General features: G+C 46.8%; 2 protein-coding genes and 1 long non-coding RNA gene across 37 annotated transcripts in view; 2 read left to right on the top strand and 1 right to left on the bottom strand.

The window, feature by feature from the left end:
* Nucleotides 1-24073, bottom strand: part of LOC308615721 — a 103191-nt gene that overhangs the window by 71908 nt on the left and 7210 nt on the right. For 24 of the 35 annotated variants that reach the window (XR_014015582.1, XR_014015583.1, XR_014015593.1 and 21 more), the window contains 4 exons: nucleotides 23764-23880; nucleotides 12751-16945; nucleotides 11888-12004; nucleotides 3-5060 (listed from right to left, as the gene is read on the bottom strand). This is a non-coding gene — a long non-coding RNA (uncharacterized lncRNA). The remainder of the gene's footprint in view (nucleotides 1-2; nucleotides 5061-11887; nucleotides 12005-12750; nucleotides 16946-23763; nucleotides 23881-24073) is intronic. The other 11 variants (XR_014015613.1, XR_014015614.1, XR_014015615.1 and 8 more) reach the window with 11 other exon arrangements.
* Nucleotides 7574-11879, top strand: LOC308615635 (protein FAM170A-like; the record flags this gene model as incomplete). Its single annotated transcript, XM_081231228.1, has 2 exons — nucleotides 7574-7583; nucleotides 9838-11879. 2 exons carry the CDS (start codon nucleotides 7574-7576, stop codon nucleotides 10689-10691), a joined length of 864 nt encoding a protein of 287 aa, XP_081087354.1. The 3' UTR covers nucleotides 10692-11879.
* On the top strand, nucleotides 19459-23755 carry LOC308615633 (protein FAM170A-like; the record flags this gene model as incomplete). Its single annotated transcript, XM_081231225.1, has 2 exons — nucleotides 19459-19468; nucleotides 21723-23755. The coding sequence occupies 2 exons, from the start codon at nucleotides 19459-19461 to the stop codon at nucleotides 22565-22567; spliced, it is 855 nt and encodes a 284-aa protein (XP_081087351.1). The 3' UTR covers nucleotides 22568-23755.

Raw genomic sequence — 24073 nt, 5'->3', positions numbered from 1 at the left:
ACCTGTTCTACTGTGGCCTCTGTTTTGAACATTCCAAAGCTGAGGATTTTCTTTTTTTCTCCCTCATTTCTGCTGAGTCTTTACCTTCCTAATGCAGTGAACTCAGAGTGCCTAGCTGACTGGAGGGGGAAAAAAATCCAGGGAGCAAAGAGAAATAATAAAAAAAGTGTCAGTTAATTTTTCATAGTGTTATCCAACTATGTATTTTTAAACTTTTGGAAGAATATTAGGAATATTCTCTTTATAAAAAACTGAATCATTGGGCTTCCCTGCTGGCGCGGTGGTTATGAATATGCCTGCGAATGCAGGGGACATGGGTTCGAGCCCTGTTCTGGGAAGATCCCACGTGCCACGGAGTAACTAAGCCCGTGCGCCACAACTACTGAGCCTGCGCTCTAGAGCCCGTGTGTCACAACTACTGAGCCCACGTGCCACAACTACGGAAGCCTGCATGCCTAGGGCCCGTGCTCCGCAAACAAGAGAAGCCACTGCAATGAGAAGCCCGTGCACCACAGCCAAGAGTAGCCCCCGCTCACTGCAACTAGAAAACGCCCGCTAGCAGCAACAAAGACCCAATGCAGCCCAAAATAAATTAACTAATTTTTAAAAATTGAATTATTTTCAAGGGGACAATGTATAAAAGTACAATAAAAGTCCCCCTTCATAACCCCCCAAGCCCACTCTCAAGATGTAATAGATATGGTGTGATACAATTTATAGTCGTAGTACTCCTCCTCCTCCTCCCACCACAGCCGAAATCCTCTGAGCCCGGTGCAGCAGCTTCCTTTCACAATGCTAGGACCGGCCACAAAACAGATGATAATCCCTTTGGACATTTCAAGGAGCAGCACCAAGGGAACAGTACCTGGGAAATGCCACTGACAGCTCAGAGTATCCATGGCATTTCTAGGGCCTCGGCACTGCTCTTGCTCTGGGAATGAAGGTCCAAAAAGCACGTCAGAGAGTGTTCGTAATTGTAAACAAGCTCCACCTTTGAAACACAATCTACATAGAACCACATATACAAGCCTGCACAATGGATGAAGCCAACGTCTCCTCCACGATTGCCCTTCTGACAACTTCATTGTCTCCTCAACCATAAAAGGTGAACTTCAAACTCACGACCTTGCCTTGTCACCAGAAACATCCAAGCTTGGATCAGTCTTTCTAAGACCAGATATTTGCTCTGTGAGCTACTACAGACTTGTCCCATACACAGAAGTAGAACAGGATTATTTCTATCTACCCGGGGACCTGGAGTCTTTCACATTGCTCCTGTTAAAACTCTCAGAACACCAAAACTTTACCTACAAAGGGTTCAAGCTATGACACTCCCAATTTTCACAAACCTCCTTATCTCTTGTGAGTCACATGCAGCCAATTCCAGGAATTGGAAACATGGTTGTGAGGATGAAACTGACTTTGGGGCTCCCCTTGGATATGGTCTTCCAGACTTACCAAAAGGCCATTAAGAGGACGGTTTACCCCACCTCAGGGAAACCCGAGGCAGTACTTGCAGTCAAGGGCTGGCCATGGCTTCTGAGCTACCTCCAAAAAGAATTTCATACTGTACCTGGATCTGCTGAAGCCATTCCTGACTGTCCGAGAGCCAGCATGTACCGCTCCTCAACTGCCTCCATTGTGGATCATCAGTAGGGCTGTCAGATTTACTAAATAAAAATGCAGGATACCCAGTTAAACTTGAACTTCACATGAATAATAAGTCATTATTTTTAGTATAAGTAGATCCTATGTACTATTTGGGGCATACTTATCTTCAAAATGTACTCGTTGTTTTTCTGACATTCATATTTAACTAAACAGCCTATATTTTATCTGTCAACCCTACTCATCAGAAATGATGGAGGCTTATAGAGATGCAGGAGATGCCTCAGCGCCTCCTCAGCTTTTATTTCTACATCCTGGACAGCGAGCACGAACTTTCCACCCCCAGTCATTAGCCATAATGGAGGATATTCTCTGTTTTAGAGCTCTTTCTACGTGTCATTGTTATTATCTTCCTTGTTTTAAAGAGATGTTTATTTTTTCCCAAATTTAATAGCTCATCCAAAAGTATTTCAAAGTTCATTAGACAAGGGAAAAACAACATGGTTCTGAAAAGTGAAGGAAACCTCCTGGTGCTTAGTAAAGAAGTAGTAGGGAGATTGAAAAAGCCAAACTTAATAAGCAAATCTCTCCAAGGGTATTTTCAGAGCTTGATACCCTCCCACACCCTGAAAATATCATTACATCAAGAATGTAGAACGGCTAACCAAATGTAAGGCTCCCATATGATTCTATCAAACTGAGGATGCTTCTTTACTAAGCAGTGAACACACTTGCTGCCCCAGGGACCTTGGCAGTTGCAACGTAGGGCTCTTCCCTTTGGGATGGAAACAGCAAGTTCTCCTGTGGTCTACATGCTGGCCCCAAAACTACTACACTCCCAATACTTGTCAACTTGAACTATTTTTCTACATATCTCCATTTTTCTGTTACTATCTGGACTACATCCTAGACTTGACATTACATAAATTGCATTCAAGAAGCTCTTTTTAAAAGTTGCTAGGAAACCTTAAATCTAGAGCTTGCAGTCCCTGGCTTACTTTCATCCAGGTGCATAAGGGTTTTCAAAAGTAGTCAGGTTAGTTACCCCGTATCACAGCCCCACGCTTGTGTCAGAGATATAAAAATGGAACATGATATTTAAGGTTTTACTTGCCAAATCATCAAGCCTCCCAGACAGAGGCAATAGAGCAAAATGATTACAGAGGCATGGATTTTGATTTGCTCCAGTGTCTTGGGCAAGTCACTTGGCCTCTGTATTTATTTGTACTTATCTGCACTTATCTGTCACTTGGGGGTTATAATTGTACCTGGTCCATGGGTACCTTGTACAAAAGATCTGTAAAGTAGTTACAAGAAACCGACACAGAGCAAGCACTCCACAGACATTGGCTATTAGCTATTGGACATATTTCTCCATGAAACAGATTACTTTATCAGTGGATGACTCGGTGGGAGACAGTGAATCACAGTATCACAGCATGTTGAAAGTGACCTAGTTCACACTCTTATGTGAGAAAAAGAAAAGTGTGCATGTGTAGAAAATGTCTGAAAGGTTACATAACAGATAGTTAATCATGTTAACTTGGAGGATTAGAATAAATCAGGAAAGGAGGATAGAAAAACTTGAGTGTCATTCAATTTCTACATCATTTGTGTTTCTACACTGAGACTCTGAATACACTGGAAGTGCAATTTTTTTGAATGTGGCGGGATAAAGGTTTTCAAGTGTTCCTGATACATCCGTATTATTACTTCAGAATTGCTGGCATTTCTTGCCATCTTCGGATCTACACCCATTTGAGTCAGGGGGCCATTCTGGACGGAGGAGATACTAGAGCAGAAGTGAAGTGAGAGAAAAGGAGAGAAAAGATTTTCTCTCTTCTCTTCAAAGAGGAAAGGTCTTTGGAATGGGAGCAACTCACAACCAAACTTTGGGGAAAGGATGTGATGGAAAACGAGACAAACGTCCTACCCCTGTGATGAGAAGGATTCCCTGGGCTGGATGGAGGGAGGTCACAGGTGGCTGGACAAGGAAACCAACTAGGGAGAAACACACACAAGTGCAGAGCAAACACCCTGAGGCCACTCAGCCTGACTCCATGCAAACATGTGTCCAGCAGCCAGCCCTCCACCTGTGGCTCCCCAGCAAGACAGGTACCTCGGGGGTGCCAACTCATTCTGAGTCCATTATGCGTGGCCATTCATAAACCGCTCTCTAACGTGTGAGGAATAAACTCTCAATGTTTATGAGGAAATTGGGGAAGGAGATTGAAAGGTTACTTAAACGGAAAAAAAAGAAGTTCAGGAAGGCAGGATGGTAGAGAGACAAGAAAAAGACCTTAAAAGATAGAAGGGATTTGCCAAAGAAGAGAAAGAAAAAGAAATGATTCCGAATGGGTTAACCTGCAGCTAGGAAGTTAAGGAAGATTACTGATGTGTGAAGACTATGGAATAAAGTGAATAAAATTTATCAGAAGTTGCTGAGACTATGGTAAGAAGCATGATTATCAAATTATGAATTGGCGGCAATGGCATTCTAGGGGGACACTAGGAAGGGGAAGCAAATGTTCACGAGATGACAGTGGCAGGTGGAAAGTTGTTTCAGGGGAAGATCAGTCTTGCAGAGTGTGTATCAGACGAGGGCAAGTGTGAGCAAGCAAGGAAATACTAAGTGTATACGGTTCCTTCACTGAGTGCACCCAGCCCACCCAGCCCCGTGGTCAGCCTTGAGAACAAGCAGGACTTCAGGTACTGGAGCTACATTTCATTCATCAAGCCTTGAGAAGACACCCTTAACTCAGGTCTTCTCTTCAAACGCCATCTTTCCTTCTTGACCTTCATTTGGCCTCTTCCCTTACCCTCAAGCTGTGGACTGAGGCCACAGAGCAAGATGGGTCACTAGTGTCCTCCATCCCCTGGCGACTGTGGTTCACATCAGTGGAGCACCAAAGGCAATAACCAAGTAACAGACACAAGAGTGTATGAAGAAGAAGAGATTCTGATAAGGCTTTCTGTGACAGTGTGGGCCGAGTCGGCTCTATATGGCTGGTATCACCTGAATGACGAGCAGCCTTAGGGGAGAAGTGCTCAGAAGGCAGAGCCTGGCTCTCTAGAGGCTCTGCGTCCTCACAGCCCACTCCAAGACCTCAGTTGCAGCTTCGGCCCCCAATCTCTCTCCCTCTGCCTACTCACAGGTTTTGAAGTCTTCTTTCCTCCACATTTCTCTTGAGAGGTGGAGGAGGAAGATGAGGTTCAGGCCAGCTCAGACTCCCCTGGGATCCCAGCAGGATGCCTATCATGAACCTCCCACATTCTAGGAAGCTCCTACGACCTCCACATTTGGGGGAGTTTTCATTTCAGCTGTGCTTCAAATTGCTGGCTGGAGATGGCCTGTTGGAACGTGGCTAAAAGCAAGTAGCAATCCTTCGGGCAGCCTGGCCCTTCTCGACTGTCAGACATCTTCAGGGATATTCTAGGAAACGTTGTTTGTTCTAGAGAAGGGAGGGAAACAATCCAATTGTCCAATAATGCTTGAATGGAAAATAAATGATGCTATACGCATGTGATGAAATAATACCAAACGGTCAAAAATCAAAGACCTAGATCTATATGGATTCACGTGGATAAATCTTGAAAACATAATATTGATTGGAAGAAAATAAGAGAAGATAAAGAAGGTTAGATTGTGATAACAGGTATGTAAGTATTTAAATATTTAAATCAATTCAACATATTGCTTTTATATAGAGAGATGCAAGAAAATAAACTTTATCTAAAGAACACATTATTTACATTTAATATGCTCATTTATCTAGGAGACCCAAAAGAACCCACAGATAAACTAGCAGGAACGAAGAAGACGGTTCAACAAAGCACACACATACAAGATCAATACATTTTAAAAATCAATCAGGCTCCTCTACACTGGCGATAACAAATTAGAAACTGTAAAAGAAAATAAGAAAAAAAGAAGATCTAAAAATAGTCACAAGAGCCATATAAATTAAATTTAGAGCTAAGCATACGTAAAAGTAAATATAACTAACAAACTGAGTACGACCACTAAAAACTCCACCCAACCCAAGGATTAGAAAACGACTGTTCTCACTTTATGAGAAGAGACCCTCTTCTTAAGTAGCAGATCAGTACGTGAGAGTGAATCAAAGAAACACAGCATTTGAAAAGTCAGCTAGGCCAAGCCTCTTGCTCGCACATACAGAAGCTGAAGCCCAGACAGGTTGAGTTACTTGGTAAAGGGCCCAATGTCCTGACTCAAGGACTAGCATTTTTCACTCATTCGTAAGACACAATCAAATCCAGTACCTTGGAAAGAGATGGGAAAAAAATGAAGAAATCAATTATATTGTTACTCCTCTTTAAGTACAGAAATAACCGTGACAAAATTACAGGGATTGAGGGAAAACTGAAGTGCAGAGTTTAAAATGTCAATAATCCACAGGGAAACTGGAGACCATTTAAAATATTCATATTAAATCTCTATATAAAAGACATTAAAAGATCTCCAATCAAAATGTTCATTTTATAATAGATACGGTATGATACAATTTATAATGGATATGGTATGAACCTTTCCCTTTCACGGGAAAGGTTCGGCTGGGAAAAAGGAATTGTTCTTGAAAACGGGGCCTGTGCTATTGCAGAGACTGTGCTGAACCTAGGTCCACAGAATGCTCTGATGTCATCATTGAGGTCACAGAATCCTGCTGTGCGCCTGGCAACCTTGGAAACTTAACAGCCCTGGTGAGCACTAGGCAGCACTGCTGGTTCACTAAGTGGTACAAGTTTTTCAGCCATTTAGGAGACTTGACTATTTTTATTTGTATTGAATCATTTCAACGGATTGCCCAAGAGCCAACAAGGGCCAACCTGTAGGGGAGAGGAGGAGTTGGACGTCTCTTGAGGCATCTTCTAAGGGAGACTTCTAGTTGGTACGATGGAACGGCAACAAAAGAGGAAACGCCTGGAAAATGAAGAGTCCCAGGAAACTGCCCAGAAGGGAGGAGGTATGTGGGGGGCAACTTGTCTGGGGCACATGGGTTTCTGCCAAACTGAACCTTCTCTAGGAAGAGGGGGACTGAGAACGTGTCACCTGTGAAGCAGGGAGCGAGAGACCTTGTCTCACTGATGCTGCCGTAGCCATCCGGAGGCTCCCTGTGGTGTGAGACGGCACAGAACGGCCAGATGCCCCCTGGGAGATGGGAGGTCAGCTCCGCTGGTCTGAGGACTCTCTCCTGGGGCTGCCGGGCCTGGAGCTTTGTCGGACTCACAGCAGGCTGCATCCTGCTTGCACAGACCTAGAGGTGCAGCTTTTCTCAGTCCCCGATTTCTCTCTTATTCTCTTGGATCTTTCCCTGGGGTCATGAGGTGGGGGATGTGAAGGATGCAAGGATGCTGAGAGAGACCCATGAGTTGCTTGGCCTCTTTTACCAACTGGAAAGAGAAGCCCCATGAGCTGAAGGCCCTGTTGAAAAATATCTTGACAAGTGGAATGCACTTCGAAAGACGATTGTTTGCCTAGGGATGGTGTCATATTGAAAGCAAGGAGGTTTTATTCCTTCAACAGGAAGAATCTCCCAAAGGAGACCGAGGGAAGGGAAGGGCTTTCCAGAGACTGAGACCGCGTGGGCGAGGGTGAGAAATGTCCTCAGGGTCCTGCGGGGAGCTCTGAGAGTCACGGGCCACGTGGTGCCTGCGTGCATTAAATGTAGGCGAGTACCTTGCCCTGGGAGGGGGTGGTCACCCCAGAGCTCCAGCTAGAGGTCTCTGCCCCAGATTAGAGCCCAGTAGCTCCTACCAGGCCCAGGGCCCTGGAGACTGTAGGATGGGCCCTGGGAATGGAGCTCTAGACAGCAGGCAGATTTTCAGGCAGTGGCTGGGACAGGCTAGGGAAGGCAATGACTGCCCCTGACCATTCAGAACATTTTTCTCTATGTTCCTGTGGGGGGGGGGGGTGGGCGGAGGGGGTAGTGCTGAGAAGAGCAGGATGAATGGGGGTAGAGTGCTTATCAGATATAAACTCTGCGTGGTACAGTTCTTGACACCCTGCCTGGACCTGGCTGACACTCGGTGTATGTAAGAGTGTATAGAGAACTCTTGGTAGGGGTGTTTTATGAGACAGTAACTCATACACCCATGGACACTCTGATACAGCAAAAGTATCACACACCCCACATATAACTTCCGTATTAAACCACACACAGCACATGGAGGTATATACACGCATCCCTCCTGTACTACGTTCTCATACAACCCACCTGTATCACAATCCTCTCCTCCAACACCAAACGCTGGAGATGAGATATGTATATAGACACACACACTATATATATAGGACACACACACACACACACACACACACTATATATATATGTATCTCCTCAACTCTCGCACAAACACAGCTAACTTCAGCCATCGCTAAATACCTCTATAAGAACCAGTCACGTGTCATACACACCACACTTGTAACACATTCTTGAGTAATGCCAGACCCGCTTTGTACAAACCACAGTAAACCACAGTCTCACTAACCCATGTCAGGGTTGCCAGATAAAATATGGGCTAGCCAGTTCAATTTGAATTCCAGATAAACAACAAGTAATTTTTCAGTATCAGTATGTCCCAAATATTGTACGGGCCATACTTACACTAAAAGTAAGACCAAATACTGCATGGGAATACTTACACTGGAAAATTATTCTGGGTTTATCTGAAACTGAAATTTAACTGGGTGCCCTGTATTTTTCTTCGCTAAGTCTGGCAACCCTTATATACTTGCCACCAGCTCAGGTATCATATATTTATTGTAGTTTTGTTTAGTGTGTGTCTTCCCCTACTAGAATGCGCAGCGTTACCAGAGACTACAACAATGGAAGAGTGCCGGATACACAGAAGTAGCTGCTTACTGAATCTTGCTCAATCAATGAATGAACACACACCATAAATACAAGCCACACCATGTAATGAGGAAAAGTTACATGTCCCAGAATTCCCGACTTGTGAACAGAAACCATGCACACAAAGGCCACAGACACAGATAAGACACATCTCCACCGTGCTCCCCATGCCAACCCCACACTTACCACAGACTTAACTGATACACATCACTCACTCTTCCCACATACTCACAGTCACCACCGAGGCCTACATTACCAACAAGACAGTGACAGAGTAAGTACTGATTTGAATTAAATACTGGAGTATCCACTGGGAACCCCATCTCAACTGTGTGTATTCACTGCACCTGACACGTGCCAGACACTCGGTAAATATTTGTGGACAGAGAGGACTGATGAACCCACCCTGAGCCTTTCATTCCTCCCTCAGCAATCTCCAAGTCACAAGAGGATCCCCCTCAGCTTGGATCCACTGTGGTGGCCCAAGGCTGCAGCCCAGGGGCAGGGGAGGTCTCCTCTGCCTCTACATACTTCTCCTGTGCTTCTTCTCCGCGCAAGCTCATCTACGCTGGTAAGGGCGCGGGGCTCCTCAGGTGAGGGGGTGTTTGGCTGTGAGGCAGGAGGCACACAGATCCCAGGGAGGCTGAGAGGAAACCCAGGGTCATCAGAGGTGATGAGGGCTCTGTGGAGGAGCCTGGGCAGGATGGCTGAGCTGTTACGAGGGCGTGGATCCCAGCTGAGTCTGGGGCGGGGGTGTGTGAATCCTGGTACTACCATGGTGGGGAAGTCAAGGAGCAGGGGCCGGAAAGGTCTGGGCTTGAGGTGGAGGGAAGAGGGACCAGATTAAGCATCTTCAGAGGAAAATGTAGGCTTTGTCTTTGCCTTTGCTTCCAGAGAAGGACAGAGTTCTACATCATAGATCTCCAGCCTGAGAGCAGCACCATCCAGCTCAGGTCCACACAGCTCACACATACATCCGCCCTCCAGGCACATACCTTCTCAGTGCACACAGAAACCCCAAGCACCACAGCCCCATTCCACAAGTAATGCACCACCGATATTCCCAAACTCACACTCCTCGTCGTACACGCATCCACCCGCATCTCTCAGTTACCACAGCCCTCACCACCATACTGCACACCCCTGTATACAGACACCGCTCCAGTAACCCCCCACACGCACATGAAAAGCCCACAGATGACACCAGATACACCGCTCCGTCCTACGGCCAACAGACACCAAGCTCACGACATAGCTACGTCATGCAAATGTCCCTCTCTCGTCTACCACACCTGCTCCCTCAGCTTCTGGCACGGCCCATGCATGTTATGATGTTTTTAATTTCCTTTTTCAGGAATCCGGAGATCACATCGAGAAACTGCCCAGCCTAAAGCACCCCTAGCCCAGGTTCAGGAAACAGGGGAGACTGCTCCCCCATCACACTGTGTCTCCTCCTCACCCTCTTCACCCTGTAAGAACGATCTGCACCCAGACAAAGAGGAAAGGGGCATGAAAATATACTACATGCAGGTACAAGTGAACAAGGGTGTAGCTGTCTCCTGGAAGACAAAGAAACCCTTGGAGTTGCCTGAAAAGCAGCTGACGATAGAAGAAGTGACCCTTCCTGAGGATGCGTGCACAGTAGGCACTTACCCCTCTGATGTGTCCACCGAAAGCCTCCTGTCTGACAGTGAGCCCACTGGGGAGGAGAAAGAGTATGAGGAAAGGGCAGAGCCAGGCAGCCCATCAGGGCCACCTGCCGTCCAGGAGACACCCAGGGCCAAGACACCGGACTGGATGGTGACCATGGAGACCGGCTTCAGGTGCATGGCCTGCTGCCGGGTCTTGCCCACCTTGGAGATCCTCCAGCAGCACGTGAAGTTCGGCGTCCTGGAGGGCTTCAGCTGCCGTGTCTTTCATCTCAACATCGCCCAGTGGATGGGCAATGTGGAATTCGAGAGCACCCCTGAGGAGGAGGGCAATGTGGAATCCGAGACCACCTCTGAGGACGAGGAGGACGAGGAGGACGAGGAGGACGAGCAGGACGAGCAGGACGAGCAGGACGACGAGGACGAGGAAGAGAAGCTAGAAGGCCCCAGCCCGAAGAGACCCCGGAGGCAGGGTCTTTTCTCTCTTTTGAGTTCCACACAGCAACTGAGATTCATGGGACAGAAGATCCTGGAGACGGTGTGGCCTTGGAAGAGGTAAGGCTTGAGGCTGGCACTCTTCTGAGCCTATGTCACGAGGGCCCAGAGGAGTCTAAGGGAAGGGGCCGCACACATGTGCTGGTTTACCTAATGGCTCTGCAGTTGCATCAACTTGGGACACACCCAGCACTTCCAAAGGAATTGAGCTCTGTTGACTTCGACAAGAAGGTGGAGCCTTTTCCTAGGAATTTTCTCAGGGTCTGCACGATGGGCCTCAACTCTTAGAGGACGTACCACCAGCAGCTCCTTGTCGGCAGAGAGAGCCAGGAGTGGTCTGAAGAGAGGACAGGGGCCCTTGCAGGACCGGAACTTTGAGGTCTGAGAGCCTTGGGCCTGAGCTGAGATCTCACCTGGACCACTGTACCTAGCCTTCTGTGACAAAGGGGAATATGAAAGAGAGTCACGTGGAAATGAGGTTCCCCGAGATATGGAAGTGTTCCAGAACCTTCGTTGCGTGGTAGTTGATCTGGAGCCAAGCTCACTGTGGTATGTGTGGCTCTGAGCATTAAGGCAACGCTGGAGGGTAACCCTGACCAGCAGAGCTTGGAGTGCTTCTTGTCTCTTCCTGTTCTACCTCATTTGTTTTATCCCTTCCAGGGAGAAGAAAGGACCCTCGGGATAGTAGCAGACAGAACGCCGTGGTCTGAAGGAGGATGAAGGGACCGGCACTCAGTCTAACATCATATGACAATATGAACATCCTATGCAATAAAGGGCATTTTCCAAACCTTTCCTGGAGGTTTTAGTTAATTACATTTTTCTATCTAATCTGTCATCTACATCTGTATCTTTCAAGGTTTGTGAACAAGCTTTCACATAAGCACTAGAGACGTCCGCCAGCATTTTCTAGAAGAGGCCTGCAAATTGCTGGGGACTCCTCACAAATAGGGAATGGCCACAACCCCTGCCACACAGACTATGCCCGTGGCCCTCCTGACCTACTCCCACTCTCTCTCTGAATTTCCCGAGGTCTGAGATGAGGGTGCTGGCTGGAGGCAATGATCGCGTGCAGGCTGAATCTTCCCCAGATTCTGATTCTCTTCCTGGGCCTATCGTCCTCAAGCACAGTCTCCATGTCCCTGGCCACACTGATCTCTCTCCTTCAGTCCTTCCCTCCCTCCCTCTCCTGCCTCCCAGTGCAAAGAATACTTTGTTACATTTGAGACGAGATTTATTTTTTGTGCACAGAATTCTCACCTGTTCTACTGTGGCCTCTGTTTTGAACATTCCAAAGCTGAGGATTTTCTTTTTTTCTCCCTCATTTCTGCTGAGTCTTTACCTTCCTAATGCAGTGAACTCAGAGTGCCTAGCTGACTGGAGGGGGAAAAAAATCCAGGGAGCAAAGAGAAATAATAAAAAAAGTGTCAGTTAATTTTTCATAGTGTTATCCAACTATGTATTTTTAAACTTTTGGAAGAATATTAGGAATATTCTCTTTATAAAAAACTGAATCATTGGGCTTCCCTGCTGGCGCGGTGGTTATGAATATGCCTGCGAATGCAGGGGACATGGGTTCGAGCCCTGTTCTGGGAAGATCCCACGTGCCACGGAGTAACTAAGCCCGTGCGCCACAACTACTGAGCCTGCGCTCTAGAGCCCGTGTGTCACAACTACTGAGCCCACGTGCCACAACTACGGAAGCCTGCATGCCTAGGGCCCGTGCTCCGCAAACAAGAGAAGCCACTGCAATGAGAAGCCCGTGCACCACAGCCAAGAGTAGCCCCCGCTCACTGCAACTAGAAAACGCCCGCTAGCAGCAACAAAGACCCAATGCAGCCCAAAATAAATTAACTAATTTTTAAAAATTGAATTATTTTCAAGGGGACAATGTATAAAAGTACAATAAAAGTCCCCCTTCATAACCCCCCAAGCCCACTCTCAAGATGTAATAGATATGGTGTGATACAATTTATAGTCGTAGTACTCCTCCTCCTCCTCCCACCACAGCCGAAATCCTCTGAGCCCGGTGCAGCAGCTTCCTTTCACAATGCTAGGACCGGCCACAAAACAGATGATAATCCCTTTGGACATTTCAAGGAGCAGCACCAAGGGAACAGTACCTGGGAAATGCCACTGACAGCTCAGAGTATCCATGGCATTTCTAGGGCCTCGGCACTGCTCTTGCTCTGGGAATGAAGGTCCAAAAAGCACGTCAGAGAGTGTTCGTAATTGTAAACAAGCTCCACCTTTGAAACACAATCTACATAGAACCACATATACAAGCCTGCACAATGGATGAAGCCAACGTCTCCTCCACGATTGCCCTTCTGACAACTTCATTGTCTCCTCAACCATAAAAGGTGAACTTCAAACTCACGACCTTGCCTTGTCACCAGAAACATCCAAGCTTGGATCAGTCTTTCTAAGACCAGATATTTGCTCTGTGAGCTACTACAGACTTGTCCCATACACAGAAGTAGAACAGGATTATTTCTATCTACCCGGGGACCTGGAGTCTTTCACATTGCTCCTGTTAAAACTCTCAGAACACCAAAACTTTACCTACAAAGGGTTCAAGCTATGACACTCCCAATTTTCACAAACCTCCTTATCTCTTGTGAGTCACATGCAGCCAATTCCAGGAATTGGAAACATGGTTGTGAGGATGAAACTGACTTTGGGGCTCCCCTTGGATATGGTCTTCCAGACTTACCAAAAGGCCATTAAGAGGACGGTTTACCCCACCTCAGGGAAACCCGAGGCAGTACTTGCAGTCAAGGGCTGGCCATGGCTTCTGAGCTACCTCCAAAAAGAATTTCATACTGTACCTGGATCTGCTGAAGCCATTCCTGACTGTCCGAGAGCCAGCATGTACCGCTCCTCAACTGCCTCCATTGTGGATCATCAGTAGGGCTGTCAGATTTACTAAATAAAAATGCAGGATACCCAGTTAAACTTGAACTTCACATGAATAATAAGTCATTATTTTTAGTATAAGTAGATCCTATGTACTATTTGGGGCATACTTATCTTCAAAATGTACTCGTTGTTTTTCTGACATTCATATTTAACTAAACAGCCTATATTTTATCTGTCAACCCTACTCATCAGAAATGATGGAGGCTTATAGAGATGCAGGAGATGCCTCAGCGCCTCCTCAGCTTTTATTTCTACATCCTGGACAGCGAGCACGAACTTTCCACCCCCAGTCATTAGCCATAATGGAGGATATTCTCTGTTTTAGAGCTCTTTCTACGTGTCATTGTTATTATCTTCCTTGTTTTAAAGAGATGTTTATTTTTTCCCAAATTTAATAGCTCATCCAAAAGTATTTCAAAGTTCATTAGACAAGGGAAAAACAACATGGTTCTGAAAAGTGAAGGAAACCTCCTGGTGCTTAGTAAAGAAGTAGTAGGGAGATTGAAAAAGCCAAACTTAATAAGCAAATCTCTCCAAGGGTATTTTCAGAGCTTGATACCCTCCCACACCCTGAAAATATCATTACATCAAGAATGTAGAACGGCTAACCAAATGTAAGGCTCCCATATGATTCTATCAAACTGAGGATGCTTCTTTACTAAGCAGTGAACACACTTGCTGCCCCAGGGACCTTGGCAGTTGCAACGTAGGGCTCTTCCCTTTGGGATGGAAACAGCAAGTTCTCCTGTGGTCTACATGCTGGCCCCAAAACTACTACACTCCCAATACTTGTCAACTTGAACTATTTTTCTACATATCTCCATTTTTCTGTTACTATCTGGACTACATCCTAGACTTGACATTACATAAATTGCATTCAAGAAGCTCTTTTTAAAAGTTGCTAGGAAACCTTAAATCTAGAGCTTGCAGTCCCTGGCTTACTTTCATCCAGGTGCATAAGGGTTTTCAAAAGTAGTCAGGTTAGTTACCCCGTATCACAGCCCCACGCTTGTGTCAGAGATATAAAAATGGAACATGATATTTAAGGTTTTACTTGCCAAATCATCAAGCCTCCCAGACAGAGGCAATAGAGCAAAATGATTACAGAGGCATGGATTTTGATTTGCTCCAGTGTCTTGGGCAAGTCACTTGGCCTCTGTATTTATTTGTACTTATCTGCACTTATCTGTCACTTGGGGGTTATAATTGTACCTGGTCCATGGGTACCTTGTACAAAAGATCTGTAAAGTAGTTACAAGAAACCGACACAGAGCAAGCACTCCACAGACATTGGCTATTAGCTATTGGACATATTTCTCCATGAAACAGATTACTTTATCAGTGGATGACTCGGTGGGAGACAGTGAATCACAGTATCACAGCATGTTGAAAGTGACCTAGTTCACACTCTTATGTGAGAAAAAGAAAAGTGTGCATGTGTAGAAAATGTCTGAAAGGTTACATAACAGATAGTTAATCATGTTAACTTGGAGGATTAGAATAAATCAGGAAAGGAGGATAGAAAAACTTGAGTGTCATTCAATTTCTACATCATTTGTGTTTCTACACTGAGACTCTGAATACACTGGAAGTGCAATTTTTTTGAATGTGGCGGGATAAAGGTTTTCAAGTGTTCCTGATACATCCGTATTATTACTTCAGAATTGCTGGCATTTCTTGCCATCTTCGGATCTACACCCATTTGAGTCAGGGGGCCATTCTGGACGGAGGAGATACTAGAGCAGAAGTGAAGTGAGAGAAAAGGAGAGAAAAGATTTTCTCTCTTCTCTTCAAAGAGGAAAGGTCTTTGGAATGGGAGCAACTCACAACCAAACTTTGGGGAAAGGATGTGATGGAAAACGAGACAAACGTCCTACCCCTGTGATGAGAAGGATTCCCTGGGCTGGATGGAGGGAGGTCACAGGTGGCTGGACAAGGAAACCAACTAGGGAGAAACACACACAAGTGCAGAGCAAACACCCTGAGGCCACTCAGCCTGACTCCATGCAAACATGTGTCCAGCAGCCAGCCCTCCACCTGTGGCTCCCCAGCAAGACAGGTACCTCGGGGGTGCCAACTCATTCTGAGTCCATTATGCGTGGCCATTCATAAACCGCTCTCTAACGTGTGAGGAATAAACTCTCAATGTTTATGAGGAAATTGGGGAAGGAGATTGAAAGGTTACTTAAACGGAAAAAAAAGAAGTTCAGGAAGGCAGGATGGTAGAGAGACAAGAAAAAGACCTTAAAAGATAGAAGGGATTTGCCAAAGAAGAGAAAGAAAAAGAAATGATTCCGAATGGGTTAACCTGCAGCTAGGAAGTTAAGGAAGATTACTGATGTGTGAAGACTATGGAATAAAGTGAATAAAATTTATCAGAAGTTGCTGAGACTATGGTAAGAAGCATGATTATCAAATTATGAATTGGCGGCAATGGCATTCTAGGGGGACACTAGGAAGGGGAAGCAAATGTTCACGAGATGACAGTGGCAGGTGGAAAGTTGTTTCAGGGGAAGATCAGTCTTGCAGAGTGTGTATCAGACGAGGGCAAGTGTGAGCAAGCAAGGAAATACTAAGTGTATACGGTTCCTTCACTGAGTGCACCCAGCCCACCCAGCCCCGTGGTCAGCCTTGAGAACAAGCAGGACTTCAGGTACTGGAGCTACATTTCATTCATCAAGCCTTGAGAAGACACCCTTAACTCAGGTCTTCTCTTCAAACGCCATCTTTCCTTCTTGACCTTCATTTGGCCTCTTCCCTTACCCTCAAGCTGTGGACTGAGGCCACAGAGCAAGATGGGTCACTAGTGTCCTCCATCCCCTGGCGACTGTGCTTCACATCAGTGGAGCACCAAAGGCAATAACCAAGTAACAGACACAAGAGTGTATGAAGAAGAAGAGATTCTGATAAGGCTTTCTGTGACAGTGTGGGCCGAGTCGGCTCTATATGGCTGGTATCACCTGAATGACGAGCAGCCTTAGGGGAGAAGTGCTCAGAAGGCAGAGCCTGGCTCTCTAGAGGCTCTGCGTCCTCACAGCCCACTCCAAGACCTCAGTTGCAGCTTCGGCCCCCAATCTCTCTCCCTCTGCCTACTCACAGGTTTTGAAGTCTTCTTTCCTCCACATTTCTCTTGAGAGGTGGAGGAGGAAGATGAGGTTCAGGCCAGCTCAGACTCCCCTGGGATCCCAGCAGGATGCCTATCATGAACCTCCCACATTCTAGGAAGCTCCTACGACCTCCACATTTGGGGGAGTTTTCATTTCAGCTGTGCTTCAAATTGCTGGCTGGAGATGGCCTGTTGGAACGTGGCTAAAAGCAAGTAGCAATCCTTCGGGCAGCCTGGCCCTTCTCGACTGTCAGACATCTTCAGGGATATTCTAGGAAACGTTGTTTGTTCTAGAGAAGGGAGGGAAACAATCCAATTGTCCAATAATGCTTGAATGGAAAATAAATGATGCTATACGCATGTGATGAAATAATACCAAACGGTCAAAAATCAAAGACCTAGATCTATATGGATTCACGTGGATAAATCTTGAAAACATAATATTGATTGGAAGAAAATAAGAGAAGATAAAGAAGGTTAGATTGTGATAACAGGTATGTAAGTATTTAAATATTTAAATCAATTCAACATATTGCTTTTATATAGAGAGATGCAAGAAAATAAACTTTATCTAAAGAACACATTATTTACATTTAATATGCTCATTTATCTAGGAGACCCAAAAGAACCCACAGATAAACTAGCAGGAACGAAGAAGACGGTTCAACAAAGCACACACATACAAGATCAATACATTTTAAAAATCAATCAGGCTCCTCTACACTGGCGATAACAAATTAGAAACTGTAAAAGAAAATAAGAAAAAAAGAAGATCTAAAAATAGTCACAAGAGCCATATAAATTAAATTTAGAGCTAAGCATACGTAAAAGTAAATATAACTAACAAACTGAGTACGACCACTAAAAACTCCACCCAACCCAAGGATTAGAAAACGACTGTTCTCACTTTATGAGAAGAGACCCTCTTCTTAAGTAGCAGATCAGTACGTGAGAGTGAATCAAAGAAACACAGCATTTGAAAAGTCAGCTAGGCCAAGCCTCTTGCTCGCACATACAGAAGCTGAAGCCCAGACAGGTTGAGTTACTTGGTAAAGGGCCCAATGTCCTGACTCAAGGACTAGCATTTTTCACTCATTCGTAAGACACAATCAAATCCAGTACCTTGGAAAGAGATGGGAAAAAAATGAAGAAATCAATTATATTGTTACTCCTCTTTAAGTACAGAAATAACCGTGACAAAATTACAGGGATTGAGGGAAAACTGAAGTGCAGAGTTTAAAATGTCAATAATCCACAGGGAAACTGGAGACCATTTAAAATATTCATATTAAATCTCTATATAAAAGACATTAAAAGATCTCCAATCAAAATGTTCATTTTATAATAGATACGGTATGATACAATTTATAATGGATATGGTATGAACCTTTCCCTTTCACGGGAAAGGTTCGGCTGGGAAAAAGGAATTGTTCTTGAAAACGGGGCCTGTGCTATTGCAGAGACTGTGCTGAACCTAGGTCCACAGAATGCTCTGATGTCATCATTGAGGTCACAGAATCCTGCTGTGCGCCTGGCAACCTTGGAAACTTAACAGCCCTGGTGAGCACTAGGCAGCACTGCTGGTTCACTAAGTGGTACAAGTTTTTCAGCCATTTAGGAGACTTGACTATTTTTATTTGTATTGAATCATTTCAACGGATTGCCCAAGAGCCAACAAGGGCCAACCTGTAGGGGAGAGGAGGAGTTGGACGTCTCTTGAGGCATCTTCTAAGGGAGACTTCTAGTTGGTACGATGGAACGGCAACAAAAGAGGAAACGCCTGGAAAATGAAGAGTCCCAGGAAACTGCCCAGAAGGGAGGAGGTATGTGGGGGGCAACTTGTCTGGGGCACATGGGTTTCTGCCAAACTGAACCTTCTCTAGGAAGAGGGGGACTGAGAACGTGTCACCTGTGAAGCAGGGAGCGAGAGACCTTGTCTCACTGATGCTGCCGTAGCCATCCGGAGGCTCCCTGTGGTGTGAGACGGCACAGAACGGCCAGATGCCCCCTGGGAGATGGGAGGTCAGCTCCGCTGGTCTGAGGACTCTCTCCTGGGGCTGCCGGGCCTGGAGCTTTGTCGGACTCACAGCAGGCTGCATCCTGCTTGCACAGACCTAGAGGTGCAGCTTTTCTCAGTCCCCGATTTCTCTCTTATTCTCTTGGATCTTTCCCTGGGGTCATGAGGTGGGGGATGTGAAGGATGCAAGGATGCTGAGAGAGACCCATGAGTTGCTTGGCCTCTTTTACCAACTGGAAAGAGAAGCCCCATGAGCTGAAGGCCCTGTTGAAAAATATCTTGACAAGTGGAATGCACTTCGAAAGACGATTGTTTGCCTAGGGATGGTGTCATATTGAAAGCAAGGAGGTTTTATTCCTTCAACAGGAAGAATCTCCCAAAGGAGACCGAGGGAAGGGAAGGGCTTTCCAGAGACTGAGACCGCGTGGGCGAGGGTGAGAAATGTCCTCAGGGTCCTGCGGGGAGCTCTGAGAGTCACGGGCCACGTGGTGCCTGCGTGCATTAAATGTAGGCGAGTACCTTGCCCTGGGAGGGGGTGGTCACCCCAGAGCTCCAGCTAGAGGTCTCTGCCCCAGATTAGAGCCCAGTAGCTCCTACCAGGCCCAGGGCCCTGGAGACTGTAGGATGGGCCCTGGGAATGGAGCTCTAGACAGCAGGCAGATTTTCAGGCAGTGGCTGGGACAGGCTAGGGAAGGCAATGACTGCCCCTGACCATTCAGAACATTTTTCTCTATGTTCCTGTGGGGGGGTGGGGTGGGCGGAGGGGGTAGTGCTGAGAAGAGCAGGATGAATGGGGGTAGAGTGCTTATCAGATATAAACTCTGCGTGGTACAGTTCTTGACACCCTGCCTGGACCTGGCTGACACTCGGTGTATGTAAGAGTGTATAGAGAACTCTTGGTAGGGGTGTTTTATGAGACAGTAACTCATACACCCATGGACACTCTGATACAGCAAAAGTATCACACACCCCACATATAACTTCCGTATTAAACCACACACAGCACATGGAGGTATATACACGCATCCCTCCTGTACTACGTTCTCATACAACCCACCTGTATCACAATCCTCTCCTCCAACACCAAACGCTGGAGATGAGATATGTATATAGACACACACACTATATATATAGGACACACACACACACACACACACACACTATATATATATGTATCTCCTCAACTCTCGCACAAACACAGCTAACTTCAGCCATCGCTAAATACCTCTATAAGAACCAGTCACGTGTCATACACACCACACTTGTAACACATTCTTGAGTAATGCCAGACCCGCTTTGTACAAACCACAGTAAACCACAGTCTCACTAACCCATGTCAGGGTTGCCAGATAAAATATGGGCTATCCAGTTCAATTTGAATTCCAGATAAACAACAAGTAATTTTTCAGTATCAGTATGTCCCAAATATTGTACGGGCCATACTTACACTAAAAGTAAGACCAAATACTGCATGGGAATACTTACACTGGAAAATTATTCTGGGTTTATCTGAAACTGAAATTTAACTGGGTGCCCTGTATTTTTCTTCGCTAAGTCTGGCAACCCTTATATACTTGCCACCAGCTCAGGTATCATATATTTATTGTAGTTTTGTTTAGTGTGTGTCTTCCCCTACTAGAATGCGCAGCGTTACCAGAGACTACAACAATGGAAGAGTGCCGGATACACAGAAGTAGCTGCTTACTGAATCTTGCTCAATCAATGAATGAACACACACCATAAATACAAGCCACACCATGTAATGAGGAAAAGTTACATGTCCCAGAATTCCCGACTTGTGAACAGAAACCATGCACACAAAGGCCACAGACACAGATAAGACACATCTCCACCGTGCTCCCCATGCCAACCCCACACTTACCACAGACTTAACTGATACACATCACTCACTCTTCCCACATACTCACAGTCACCACCGAGGCCTACATTACCAACAAGACAGTGACAGAGTAAGTACTGATTTGAATTAAATACTGGAGTATCCACTGGGAACCCCATCTCAACTGTGTGTATTCACTGCACCTGACACGTGCCAGACACTCGGTAAATATTTGTGGACAGAGAGGACTGATGAACCCACCCTGAGCCTTTCATTCCTCCCTCAGCAATCTCCAAGTCACAAGAGGATCCCCCTCAGCTTGGATCCACTGTGGTGGCCCAAGGCTGCAGCCCAGGGGCAGGGGAGGTCTCCTCTGCCTCTACATACTTCTCCTGTGCTTCTTCTCCGCGCAAGCTCATCTACGCTGGTAAGGGCGCGGGGCTCCTCAGGTGAGGGGGTGTTTGGCTGTGAGGCAGGAGGCACACAGATCCCAGGGAGGCTGAGAGGAAACCCAGGGTCATCAGAGGTGATGAGGGCTCTGTGGAGGAGCCTGGGCAGGATGGCTGAGCTGTTACGAGGGCGTGGATCCCAGCTGAGTCTGGGGCGGGGGTGTGTGAATCCTGGTACTACCATGGTGGGGAAGTCAAGGAGCAGGGGCCGGAAAGGTCTGGGCTTGAGGTGGAGGGAAGAGGGACCAGATTAAGCATCTTCAGAGGAAAATGTAGGCTTTGTCTTTGCCTTTGCTTCCAGAGAAGGACAGAGTTCTACATCATAGATCTCCAGCCTGAGAGCAGCACCATCCAGCTCAGGTCCACACAGCTCACACATACATCCGCCCTCCAGGCACATACCTTCTCAGTGCACACAGAAACCCCAAGCACCACAGCCCCATTCCACAAGTAATGCACCACCGATATTCCCAAACTCACACTCCTCGTCGTACACGCATCCACCCGCATCTCTCAGTTACCACAGCCCTCACCACCATACTGCACACCCCTGTATACAGACACCGCTCCAGTAACCCCCCACACGCACATGAAAAGCCCACAGATGACACCAGATACACCGCTCCGTCCTACGGCCAACAGACACCAAGCTCACGACATAGCTACGTCATGCAAATGTCCCTCTCTCATCTACCACACCTGCTCCCTCAGCTTCTGGCACGGCCCATGCATGTTATGATGTTTTTAATTTCCTTTTTCAGGAATCCGGAGATCACATCGAGAAACTGCCCAGCCTAAAGCACCCCTAGCCCAGGTTCAGGAAACAGGGGAGACTGCTCCCCCATCACACTGTGTCTCCTCCTCACCCTCTTCACCCTGTAAGAACGATCTGCACCCAGACAAAGAGGAAAGGGGCATGAAAATATACTACATGCAGGTACAAGTGAACAAGGGTGTAGCTGTCTCCTGGAAGACAAAGAAACCCTTGGAGTTGCCTGAAAAGCAGCTGACGATAGAAGAAGTGACCCTTCCTGAGGATGCGTGCACAGTAGGCACTTACCCCTCTGATGTGTCCACCGAAAGCCTCCTGTCTGACAGTGAGCCCACTGGGGAGGAGAAAGAGTATGAGGAAAGGGCAGAGCCAGGCAGCCCATCAGGGCCACCTGCCGTCCAGGAGACACCCAGGGCCAAGACACCGGACTGGATGGTGACCATGGAGACCGGCTTCAGGTGCATGGCCTGCTGCCGGGTCTTGCCCACCTTGGAGATCCTCCAGCAGCACGTGAAGTCCGGCATCCTGGAGGGCTTCAGCTGCCGTGTCTTTCATCTCAACATCGCCCAGTGGATGGGCAATGTGGAATTCGAGAGCACCCCTGAGGAGGAGGGCAATGTGGAATCCGAGACCACCTCTGAGGACGAGGAGGACGAGGAGGACGAGCAGGACGAGCAGGACGAGCAGGACGACGAGGACGAGGAAGAGAAGCTAGAAGGCCCCAGCCCGAAGAGACCCCGGAGGCAGGGTCTTTTCTCTCTTTTGAGTTCCACACAGCAACTGAGATTCATGGGACAGAAGATCCTGGAGACGGTGTGGCCTTGGAAGAGGTAAGGCTTGAGGCTGGCACTCTTCTGAGCCTATGTCACGAGGGCCCAGAGGAGTCTAAGGGAAGGGGCCGCACACATGTGCTGGTTTACCTAATGGCTCTGCAGTTGCATCAACTTGGGACACACCCAGCACTTCCAAAGGAATTGAGCTCTGTTGACTTCGACAAGAAGGTGGAGCCTTTTCCTAGGAATTTTCTCAGGGTCTGCACGATGGGCCTCAACTCTTAGAGGACGTACCACCAGCAGCTCCTTGTCGGCAGAGAGAGCCAGGAGTGGTCTGAAGAGAGGACAGGGGCCCTTGCAGGACCGGAACTTTGAGGTCTGAGAGCCTTGGGCCTGAGCTGAGATCTCACCTGGACCACTGTACCTAGCCTTCTGTGACAAAGGGGAATATGAAAGAGAGTCACGTGGAAATGAGGTTCCCCGAGATATGGAAGTGTTCCAGAACCTTCGTTGCGTGGTAGTTGATCTGGAGCCAAGCTCACTGTGGTATGTGTGGCTCTGAGCATTAAGGCAACGCTGGAGGGTAACCCTGACCAGCAGAGCTTGGAGTGCTTCTTGTCTCTTCCTGTTCTACCTCATTTGTTTTATCCCTTCCAGGGAGAAGAAAGGACCCTCGGGATAGTAGCAGACAGAACGCCGTGGTCTGAAGGAGGATGAAGGGACCGGCACTCAGTCTAACATCATATGACAATATGAACATCCTATGCAATAAAGGGCATTTTCCAAACCTTTCCTGGAGGTTTTAGTTAATTACATTTTTCTATCTAATCTGTCATCTACATCTGTATCTTTCAAGGTTTGTGAACAAGCTTTCACATAAGCACTAGAGACGTCCGCCAGCATTTTCTAGAAGAGGCCTGCAAATTGCTGGGGACTCCTCACAAATAGGGAATGGCCACAACCCCTGCCACACAGACTATGCCCGTGGCCCTCCTGACCTACTCCCACTCTCTCTCTGAATTTCCCGAGGTCTGAGATGAGGGTGCTGGCTGGAGGCAATGATCGCGTGCAGGCTGAATCTTCCCCAGATTCTGATTCTCTTCCTGGGCCTATCGTCCTCAAGCACAGTCTCCATGTCCCTGGCCACACTGATCTCTCTCCTTCAGTCCTTCCCTCCCTCCCTCTCCTGCCTCCCAGTGCAAAGAATACTTTGTTACATTTGAGACGAGATTTATTTTTTGTGCACAGAATTCTCACCTGTTCTACTGTGGCCTCTGTTTTGAACATTCCAAAGCTGAGGATTTTCTTTTTTTCTCCCTCATTTCTGCTGAGTCTTTACCTTCCTAATGCAGTGAACTCAGAGTGCCTAGCTGACTGGAGGGGGAAAAAAATCCAGGGAGCAAAGAGAAATAATAAAAAAAGTGTCAGTTAATTTTTCATAGTGTTATCCAACTATGTATTTTTAAACTTTTGGAAGAATATTAGGAATATTCTCTTTATAAAAAACTGAATCATTGGGCTTCCCTGCTGGCGCGGTGGTTATGAATATGCCTGCGAATGCAGGGGA

This window comes from Mesoplodon bidens, assembly GCF_964165515.1.
Source record: "Mesoplodon bidens genome assembly, chromosome: 4".
NCBI classification, from domain to species: domain Eukaryota; kingdom Metazoa; phylum Chordata; class Mammalia; order Artiodactyla; family Ziphiidae; genus Mesoplodon; species Mesoplodon bidens.
The sequence above is the reverse complement of the archived record's forward strand: the minus strand, read 5'-3'. Positions and strand labels throughout refer to the sequence as shown.